This window comes from Sus scrofa, chromosome 6 (genome assembly GCF_054392235.1).
Source record: "Sus scrofa isolate SSC_HxYL_T2T_F1_AM1 chromosome 6, Sscrofa_HxYL_maternal_Yorkshire_Landrace_v2.0, whole genome shotgun sequence".
NCBI classification, from domain to species: Eukaryota; Metazoa; Chordata; class Mammalia; order Artiodactyla; family Suidae; genus Sus; species Sus scrofa.
The window spans coordinates 97,397,083-97,407,393 of NC_139388.1; the positions used below are offsets into that span (position 1 = coordinate 97,397,083).

At 57.1% G+C, this 10,311-nt stretch overlaps 1 protein-coding gene across 9 annotated transcripts in view; it reads right to left on the bottom strand.

The window, feature by feature from the left end:
* The window catches only part of GRIK3 (glutamate ionotropic receptor kainate type subunit 3), a 247,961-nt gene that overhangs the window by 56,452 nt on the left and 181,198 nt on the right, over positions 1–10,311 (bottom strand). For all 9 annotated transcript variants that reach the window (XR_014807464.1, XR_014807469.1, XR_014807467.1 and 6 more), the window contains 4 exons: positions 9,634–9,807; positions 8,844–8,987; positions 4,152–4,259; positions 694–807 (listed from right to left, as the gene is read on the bottom strand). Coding sequence is in view for 2 of the 9 variants with exons in the window: in XM_021095961.2 (XP_020951620.1) it covers positions 694–807; positions 4,152–4,259; positions 8,844–8,987; positions 9,634–9,807 (540 nt within the window). In the remaining 7 variants the exon portion in view is untranslated. The remainder of the gene's footprint in view (positions 1–693; positions 808–4,151; positions 4,260–8,843; positions 8,988–9,633; positions 9,808–10,311) is intronic.

The window sequence follows — 10,311 nt, forward strand, 5'->3', positions numbered from 1 at the left end:
GCCTCAAGAGGCCCAGAGCCCGGAGACCCCAAGAGCCATCCCTTGGGTTGAAATGGTCAGAGGAAGGAAGCACTATTTGGTCCTGGGCAGTGGAGGGAGGGTGGAGGGAGAATGGTCATGGCCATGGCGAGGGTGGCACTGTGGAGGGTGGCACAGGTGTGGGCTCCCAGCACCCACTTGGTTCCCCAGGTGTGGCCATGGCACCTGCCAGGCTGGGGGGACCAGTGGGAAGGGCATTTTCCCTGGAAACTGGGGTGGAAGAGGCGGCCCCTGAGTCCTGGTGCAGAGGGCACTTACCCCTCCCTCTTTTCACCCAACATGGCATCAGGGGCTCAGGGACTGGGTGAGGGTGAGATGCAGAGGCCCATGCCTATGCAAAAGGGCTGGCCAGGCAGGTCCCAGGCAGGCAGGAGGGCCAGCCCGCTCTGCCTTTGGGAAGAGGCCACGCAGTCACCTGCTGGGGTCTCTGGCCTGTGGCCGTGAGCAGCGTTGCTGTGTTCTGGCTGCTCTCTGGGGACCTTCTGAGGGACTCTCAATGTCCCCACCTTCCCGCAGCTCCCCTCCCCCATCTCCCAGCCTCCCAGCAGTCTCATAAGAGTTGCCTGATCTATGCTGGGTGGTGTGGTGGAGGGGTCCCTACAGCCTCGATGGCCAGCCCTCCCCCAGCGCCTCCTGCAGGGCCGTGGCTCTTACCAGCACGGTGGTGACGATGAGGGACCGGTTTGTCAGAGAGTCGGTGACATTAGGGCCTCGGCCTTTGGCGACCTCTGTGATGTTGAGCCCCTCGGCAGGACTCCACACCCCAACCTGGATGGATGGACAGATGGAGAATGGGGGGCTGAGTCCGCGGTCTCTGCATCCTTTCTCTGCACCAACAAGCTGACCCCTGGTCCCCGTCCTTCGTAAGGATTGACATCATCGCTGACATGTTTGGGGCCAACCTTTCTGGCAACCTTGCTGCCTCCCTCCTTCCCAGAGGAAGCCCCCAAGGGGCTGTGTCTCCTGAATTCTGCCAGCTCCCCATTTGCTGGCAAACCCATCACAGCCAGAAGGGAAAATGCAGAGGGAGAAGAGGAACATAAAGACAGCCCGAGGAGGGCCGTGAAACCAGCCTGGGGTGCAACAGATGCCATGAGGAATCAGTGTGAGGGTTAGGCTCCCATCCTGTCTGGGACAGGGTCACCTGAGCCTGTTGGGGCACCTCCTGGGGAAGACCTGGGTACCCCAGTCTGGAGCCAGATGCCCACTCACATCCAGGGCAGGGCCTGGAGCAAGGGAGATGTTCACTAGGCATCTGGGAAGGACAGGGACACATGTCACGTGCAGGAAGGCAGGCTGGGTGGGAGGCTGGACTTTGCTGCTATTTGGGGGAGGGTAGGACAGAGCCCAGAACCCTTCCTGGGGGCAGCAGATGCCACTGGATCTGAAGGCAGTTTGCTTTGTGGTTTCACTTCTGAAGCTGGCAGATACGCTAACGTTGGCTGAGGTGGCATAATCCCTGTCCCCATGGTGCCCATGTGGGCCTCAGGCCTGTGGCTGGAGGGAGGCAAAGGGAAGACCAAGTTTACAAAGTGTTCCAAACCCCGGGGCCTCTTGAAGAGCCTTTGAAACCCAGCTCTGCCCACTCTGTGCCCATCCCGGCTCCTCGCTCTCAAGGAGGGCTTTGGCCTGCCTATTCTGTCCTTGGCCCAGTTGGGGGGTGGTCCTTGGGAAACTTAATCTATTAAACAGAGAGGCCCAGTGCAAATATCCCATTAAGAGAGCTGTGCAAAGCAGATAGCAGAGAGACATGTAATTATGCTTGGGTAATTCGGCTTTAATCCTCCCAAAGCCACCGGCTGGAGCTGGCTGGATCAGCGATGACCCAGCTTAGCAAACAGAAGTGATGAGAGAAAAGTGATGAGAGGCCGATCAGGCTGTGTTTGGGGGCTCAGCACCTTCTCCAGGTGGCATCTCTGTCTACACGGACCCCTCAAGGCCAAGAGGAGAGGAGACAGGCAGACAGCATCCAAGAGGCTCTTCTCTTAACAGGGCTGAGATCAGAGTCAAGCCTGGCAAGAGGGACCCTGGCAGCACACCTGGGTGCAGGAGGCTCTCAACCAACAGCTGGCCAGTGGCTAAAGGAACAGCAGGAACCCTCACCCCAGCAAGCATCTGTTAAGCTCCAGCTGCAGGACCTGCTAAGATGCCAGGTGCCACGGGGTTGTGAGAACTGTTAAGACTGAGCAGGACCCAGCCTTCAGAGGCTCAGAGGCTCTCTGCTCACAATCTGGGGTGGCGGGGGGTGGGGGGCACAGGGGGGCCGCTGTAGCCAGGAGCCTCTGATGGAACCTCTGCAGGTCAACCTCTGTCTAGGTAGAACAGAGAGGTTTTCTCGAGCATTAGCCGTGGTTGAGGCATACGGTGGCCGAAGGGCTGGGGGGAGCTGCCGGTGGGCTCAGATGGCAAAAGGGCTCTGAAGGGCCATCACTGATGCCTGCCACGGGTGCGGGAGTGGGAGGTGGTGGCATATGTGCTATCTAATTGCCATCCTTAGAATTTTAGGTTATCTCCAGGGATGACTAGCCGAGGGAGCAAAAAATGAGATGGCTACTTGAGGGATAAATGTTGCAGTAGACCTGCCAGCAGAGGAAGGGGCGCCCCAGGGCTGTGGGGGTTTAAATTGGAAGAGAGCTTGAGAAGATGTAGTTGGAACAGGACTGGACCAACTGGCTTCAGTGATCTTTGAAGGAGAGGTCACAGTGATTGTCCGTAGGGGACTGAGGTTACATGGGGCTGGAAGAGTCACAGAGGAAAGGTGAGAGTGCCCCAGGCCACCCCTCCCTGCTCACCGACCCCACGAGTCTGTGGGAAACTCAGGTGTGAATGGAGTCACCTTGGCCACAAAATGCAACCCAGGCAGAGCCGGTCCGTGCCTGCAGGAACGAACCCAAGGCAAAAGGGCACTCCTGCAACCTGGGCAATGGCAGGGCCAAGGGCTGGGCGATGCAGGAGGGGGTGTGACTGGGCCATGGGGAATGTTTCGGAGGCTAGTGGAGACTAGGCCTGCAGGGGCAAATGGGACATTTCCTGGAGAGCCTTAGAGGTTCAGGGGCGGACGCTGAATGCCTCACCCTAGGGAGCTACATGCAGGTCCAGGGCAGGGTGGCTTCATTTGTGTGTGCATCAGGATGGCTGGAGGCCTCAGAAATGGAGGTGGGAAGCCAGGTTGGAGGGTGATGAAATAATCCAAGGCAGAGCCTGGACCAGGGAGGGCGGGGAGCAGGGGAGAGAAATCGAGGGCACCAGAGGTGGCCCCCCACCTCCATTTCTGGCCTCTTTGCATTTCCTAACCCCCACTCCCAGGGTTGGAGAGGTGCCCTGGTGGCTTCCAGGGACCTGCCGGCAGTGGGCCCCAGGTCTCAGGGGATGCTGAGAATCAGGGGCTAAGGTTAAATCTCCTTCTCAGCCCAGTAGCCCAATTTTGTCAGAATATGCTGAGAGTTCCCAGGGATCAGAATTGGCCCCATTACAAATGTTACTATGGTAACCAGATGTGAGGCCCCAGCCCCAAGGCCCTGCTTTCCTCATTGAAATTCCCAGAATCGAAGAGGCTTTAGAAGCTTAGGGTGGGGAGTTCAGAATCCATGGGCTTCAATCTCTCTCCAAGGGTAAGAATCACCTCCAGTCTCCCAGACAAGCAACGAGGTTGTTCCATCTTTGCTTAAATGCCTCCAGTGACAGTGAACTCACTACTTCCCAGGTGGGTACCCCCTGGACATTAGCAAGTTTCTCTTACTCAAGGCCACGTCTGTCCCTCTGCCCCCATGAGAGTCCTGCAGGGACTTAGAGGCAGTCTGTCTGCCCCATGAGCCTTTCATTTGACCTTTCCCAGGTCAAGCATCTGGGGCGGCCCTCGCTCACAGGGCAATCTTTGGGTACCTGCCACGGCCAGGCCACTGGGTTCTGCACCCTTGGAGTCAGACAAGAGCTAACCTGTGTTCTCTGACAGGCCAAGGCACTGGCCACACCAGGTCACACTGAGCCAAGGGGGCAGGGAGACCAGGTCTTGACCCCTTGATCTGGGTGTCTGCCTGAGTCTGGGTCTCTATCGTCGCCGATTTAAGGAGCCCCTGCTCTTGGCCTGCCCTCCCACTCCTGAGCCCGCGCACCTTCTCCAGGCCATCTTCCTTCAGGCTAATGATGTCCAGATCGAAATCCGTCCGTAAGCCACTGGTTTTGTTGAAAACAATCCGTCCAGTTAATCCTTCCCATTGAGCCTGCCGGAGGGGAGAGGGCAGAGCGGCAATTCCTCGGGCTCATAAATCATCATTCCGTACAACTGTACAATGCTTCATTTTAATTACTCCTTGCACTGATACTGTTCCCCCAAGACCATGATTAATTAATAATCACCTCCATCATTGCTAGGGCTATGGTGCGAGCCAGCGATTTCCATAAATTCTATTATGCTCTTTAGCCAGCTTTACATTTGCACCTTCTCATGTACAACATCGATCTTGGATGCGCTCAAATGAGCCCCCGGCTCGAAGCCACGAGAAGGGGGAGCTCGTGTCAGGTGCCCAGGGAGGGGCAAGGAGGCAGGGGCGAGCTGGGGAAGGTGAGACCTGCCGAGAGGGAGAAAGCAAAGGGGCCAAATCTATTCTGGCTGAAGCACCAGACACTTGGAGTGGCAGGGCCAACAGAGAAGGTCTCCCACCCCAGCCCCACCCATGTCCTAGTTAAGAATTGGACCCAGAAAGCTGGGTCCAACCCCCAGGTAGCTGTGTGACCTGGGGACTTCATTTCGCCTCTCTGTCTCAGTTTCCTCATCTGTAAAATGGAACTACTACTACTAATAATATCCATCTTATCCAGATGCTATGAGGATGAAACGAGGTTAATGCGGAAAAAAACAGACCCGTGACTGGTACAACCTGTGCCCTGAATAAATGGCAGTTTTTGCTACCTTTTCCTGTCCTGAGCATCACGAACACAGGAGAGGCGGGCAGAGGTTCAGAGAAGGTATAGGACCCAAACTGAGAAGGACTCCATCTTCTAAAGCAGGGATTGGCAAACTACAGCTGGTGGCCCAAAGGGGCCCACTCCCCGTGTCTATAAGCAGTTTATGAGCTCACAGTAAAGCCTACGTGTTTACCTATGGTCTTTGGCTGCTTTTGTGCTGCAGCTTCAGAGCTGAATAGTGGCCACTGAGACTGTCTGTGCCAAGTCCAAAATATTTCCTATCTGGCTCTTTTTAAAGAATAAGTTTGCCGACTCCCCTTCTAGATAATACCTATCAGGTATGCTAGCCCTGCAAGGTGCTTTGGGTCGTTCACCTCATGCAACCTCCACAGCAGCCCCAGGAGGTGGGCCTGGGGGGGAGGGGTCCTCATCCCCCTGGGGTCGTGACCCCTGCAGATTCTGAAGAGTCTCCAAAGCCTTTCCATGGCTGATGGCCCCCTCCACCTCAACCACGCAACCCAGGCTCACACGCAATACGACATACAAGTTCATGGGTTCCCAGATCCCTGGAGGCCTGTCCGCAGCCCCACACTAAAGCCCATGGGAAGCTCCGAGCACTTGGGCAGCTGTCTGGCTCTGTCAAGTCTTGTGTCTAAGGGCGGAGATGGGCATGTGGGCAGAGGGGCATGTCTCTGAGGCTCCAGGGGACTGCAAAGCCAAAGGGGATGGAAGCTGGGCTTGGCACCAGGGATCCAGCCCCTCTGAGTTTCAGGAAGGGGAAAACGATCTATTTCACAGGTTGTTAACAGGACATATATAAAGTGCTTGGCTCTGTGCCTGGCATCCACAACCCGGGCTATTATTTCTCTTTTGTCACGTCCTTCCGTGGGGCTCCCTTAGATGAGAGCTGGCCCTCGGCTGGGAGGGAGGGATGGTCTTGGGCCATGGCCTGAGGCCTCAGTAGAAACCCTATCACAGAAGGCTGATCTGTGGTGAGTTCCCACCACAGTCCTGCCAGGCAGGTGTCCGGACTGTCCTCACTTTACAGTCATGTCCACTGAGGCTCAAAGAGGGACTAGGTCCCAAGTGACAGTGAGGCTGGGCAGATGTCCTCTGTGCCGAGCGGAGGTGAAGAGCTGGGGTCATCATGCCCAAGTCGAGTGGGAAGAGCTTATGGAGCCCAGGGAGCGGGAGACTGAGGTTGGTGAGAGATTTAAAGATGCATTAGGATTTCCTCTTGTGGCTCAGTGGTAGCATCCACGAGGAGGCGGGTTCCATCCCTGGCCTCGATCAGTGGGTTAAGGAGCCAGCGTTGCCATGAGCTGTGGTGTCGGTCGCAGACAGGGCTCGGATCTGGCGTTGCCGTGGCTCTGGCGTAGGCTAGCGGCTACAGCTCTGATTCAACCCCCAGCCTGGGAACCTCCATATGCTACGGGTGTGGCCCTAAAAAGAAAACAAAAGATGCATCAGACTCATAGATAGAGGGCAGACTGATGGTTACCAGCGGGAACAGGACTTGGGCGGTGAGGGAAAAGGGTGGAAGGGTCAACTATACAGTGATGGATGGTCACTAGACCTTTAGTCGTGATCACTGAGTAATGAATCCAGATGCGGAATGAAAATACATACACCTGAAATTTAGATTTCGTTGGACACTATTTTACGTCAATTAAAAACATGCATCGGAGAAGGTGAAGCATGCTGTTTATGACTTTCTAAGAAGGCTTGGCTTCCCTGAGGCTGGCTCCACGTCCCCCGTCCTCTGCCTGGGGCTCCAGGCCCTGGGAGGGGGGACATCTCGAGGTCCCTGGGGGAAATCGCAGCAGGTGTCTTCAAGCCTTCCTCGCTGTCAGCTACAGAGGAATTAAATGTCAGCAGGTGCACGGGCTGTCCATGGGCGGGTGGGCAGGGGCAGGGCCAGGGCCCGGAGCTGCCAGCAGCTCCTCCCCGTGACATTTTCCGGCCCTTCCGCCCCTTCCAGCCGCCGCTCAGGACTCGCTAAATGAAAGATGCTTCACACGCTCTGAACTCCGGCCTGGTATTTTCCAGCTCCTCTCGGAAATGCCAAGTCTTTAAAATGATTTACTGTCACGCAGTCACATGGGGAGACGGGCACCTTGGAAATGGTCTGCGGGAAGACGAGGGGCTGGGCTCAGGCGGGGCACCTGAGTCCTGGTCGTGGCCAGCTGCGGGGCCGGGGGGGGGGGAGCTCTGGGCCTCCACTCCACCTCCCTAAAATGGAGGCAAGACAAAGACGTTTCTGGAAGGACTTGGTAAGGGAAAGTGAGTGATGAGAGATTGTTCACTGGGTCAGGACGCAAGAGGGCCAGGTACACCAGTACGGACCACGCAGCCCCACTGGGGAGAAGGGGGTCCCCTTTCTGTAGCCTGGGCAATGATGAATCTGCTCTCTTCGGAGCTTCAGGACAGAGCCTCGAGCACTCCAAGGGGGTGAGAGGTGAATGGGTCGGAGGGTCCCCTGAGGTTCTGTGGCCCTTTAGGAAGAAACCCACCAGGGAGTAAGAAGCCAGAGCAAGATATCAGTGGGAAGAGTAATAGCAGCCAATCAGATCAGTGCTTGCTCTGTGCCAAGTGCTGTCCTACACGCTCACACACCGAAACTCAGTCCTCAACTACCCCAATAGTATCTTCATTGTACAGGAGGACCTGAGGCACAGAGAGGTTCAGGAGTTTGCCTAAGGCCACACAGCTAAAAGTGGTTAAGCTCCAAAGCCACTTTTTCTGGCTCCTAAGGGACCTGGAGTTGTGGCCCCAGTCACTGAGAAACTCATGCCAGCCTCTGGCCACTCGGTTGGAGGCTTGGGAGGAAGGAGACTCAGGGGGCTGGAAGTCAGGCCTCAGAGTTCCCTGAGATCAAGCCGATGATCACCCAGGCCAGCCAGGCCCCGCTGAGGGCATTGGACAACTGGACCTCCTCTGCAGCTTTGAGGGGCTGGATGAGAAGGGACTCTCATGGCCCCTTAGACCAAAGCATCTGATACTGGTGTCCCTTCTCCGGGTGAGGGGATAGGTACCAAGGACTAACTGCTCCCTCACAATGACTACGAGATGGTGTTTGCCAGGTGAGGAAGCCACCACTCAGGAATGCCCAGGGCCATTCAGGAATGCCCAGGAATTTGCCTAAAACCACGGAGCTGGGAAGAGGCAGTGATAAGCCCAAAGGCACGCACATCAGACTCTGAAGCCCGTGTCTTATCCACATGCCTCTTAGTGTCATTCTAAAATGCAGGGGCTGTCACTGGCCTCGTCCTGAGCAGTGACGGGGAACTGGGGAACCTCTGGGCAAGCTGCCCTGTCTGCGGAAAGTAAGGTGGTGGGTTTCTCTGTGATTTATCCCCCCAGCGCTGCCTTCCTTTGCATATGGGATTCCATTCACTAATGGGATGGCTTGATTGATGGCTCCCTAGGCAGCGAGCTCTGTGCGTGCAGGGCCCTTTGGGTTTTACCCCCATTGGATCACCAGGGATGGCTCAGTGCCTGAACCCAGCAGGCCTGCACAAAGAGCTATTGAATAAATGAACGAACTCCCAAGGCAGCCTGCTTCATTCCTGGTCCACTGCGATGGCTCCAAAGAAGAGACGGTCTTCCCCTCACTGCATGTGGTGTCGCCCTGGACAGGTCACTCCCTTTGACCCAGGGTAACCCTGCCTAGATCTCGTCCCCCCGAGCCTTCCTCATCTACCATGACCGGGGCCTGACTCTGCCCAGCTCTGGGCTAGAGGCGCAGAGACATGAGGCAAGTGACCCGGGTACATGGGGACTGGAAGTCAATATTGTCTGACCCCCAAACCCGGGCCCTTGACGGCTCTGCGGCTCTGAAGCACCACAGCCCCCAGGAGGCGGCCCTGGTGGGGTGGGTGGGAGGCGGGAGCACTCACCTCCTTGATGAAGTTCATGAAGCGGCCGCCGAAGCGCCAGGCCTTGTGCCGATGGCACTGCAGGGAGTTCACGGTCATCTGGGGAGCCCGCTGGTAGCACACAGACACGATGTGGACCGCGTCGTACAGTAAGGCCGCGTCAGTCTGGAGGGGAGGCCCGGGGCTGCCTGAAGGTGGCTTGGGCCCCCAGAGTCGTCAGCCCACCCTGCCCTGTCCCCTTTCCCCTCCCCCACCGCAATCCCAGGGGGTCCCGGTGAGGGAGAGGCCTTGAGGGTGACCTTGTCCCTGCTCTCGAGGTGAGGCCAGGCCTGGGTTGTCTCTGCAGCTCTGCAGACACCTGACTCTCCCCCTCTGCAGCTCAGACCTTCCCTGCCAGGGGCTCTACTGAATCCCATGGTCCCCGCTGTCGCCTGCCTGCCCACACCTTCTCCTTTCAGGCCTCTCCAACCTCCTGCCGGCCACAGCTCAAAGTCTTCCATGCCCGGGACCTTATCCCCACTCTCTGTCACCCTCTGTGTACATGCCTGCCCCCGACTTGCGGGGGGCGGCGGGGGGGGGGGAACTGGGTCTGATTTCGTTTGTGTCCCCAGCCCTTGGCCTAAGGTCTGGCAGACGCACGGCAGGTCTTAAGAAGGCAAGTGGTGGGAGGGGAAGAAAGAAATAGGGAGGAAGGAGAGAAGGGAGGGAGGAAGGAAGGAAAGAGGGAGAGAGAAAGAAAGAGGGAGAGACAGAGAAGGAAAACAGAGAAAGAAAGAGTAGCCCTCGGGTCTGGCCCACCAGGCGGCAGTACCATCATCACTCCATCCAACAGGCCGGACTCTGCCCGGGGAGCCGCCTGCAGCCGCTCCATGGACCACTTCTCCACGATGGCCGAGACGTGCGGGTTGTCCACGTTGAGGATCCGGAATCCCGTCAGGTTCACCCCCGAGTAGCGGTAGGGCTCCAGGTCTAACGCATAAAGATCCTTGACAGAGAGAGTTTCCGTAAATAATGCTGCGGCCCCACCTCCCGCCCTCCCTGCTGGGGCCCCAGAGTGGCTGCCGCTCCCAGCACAGCCCTGTGGCGGTGCCCGGCGTCCGCTTGACCCGTCTGCCTGGCGGCTGACCCCACGTCCTCACTGCCCGACCTCAGACAAGTCGCTCAGCCTGTTTCTTCATCTACAAAATGGGTTTCATGCCTGCCTTCCAGGTCCCACGGAAGCAGCTCACAGAAAAGGCCCAGCCTGGAACAGCAAGGAGCTTGGCAATGGCCGTGACCATCATTTCCTCTGATGGTGGAGACCCGCTTTGGGAGGACAAAGGGCGCTGGGTCTGGGCATCTTCAAGTTACCCAGAGGGAGGCTGAAGGGAGTATTTTATCCCCTCCAAGAGAGGATTTTTAAATAGTTTCATCTAAAAACAAACTTATTGGAGTTTCTGTTGTGGCTCAGTGGTTAACGAATCTGACTAGGAACCATGAAGTTGCAGGT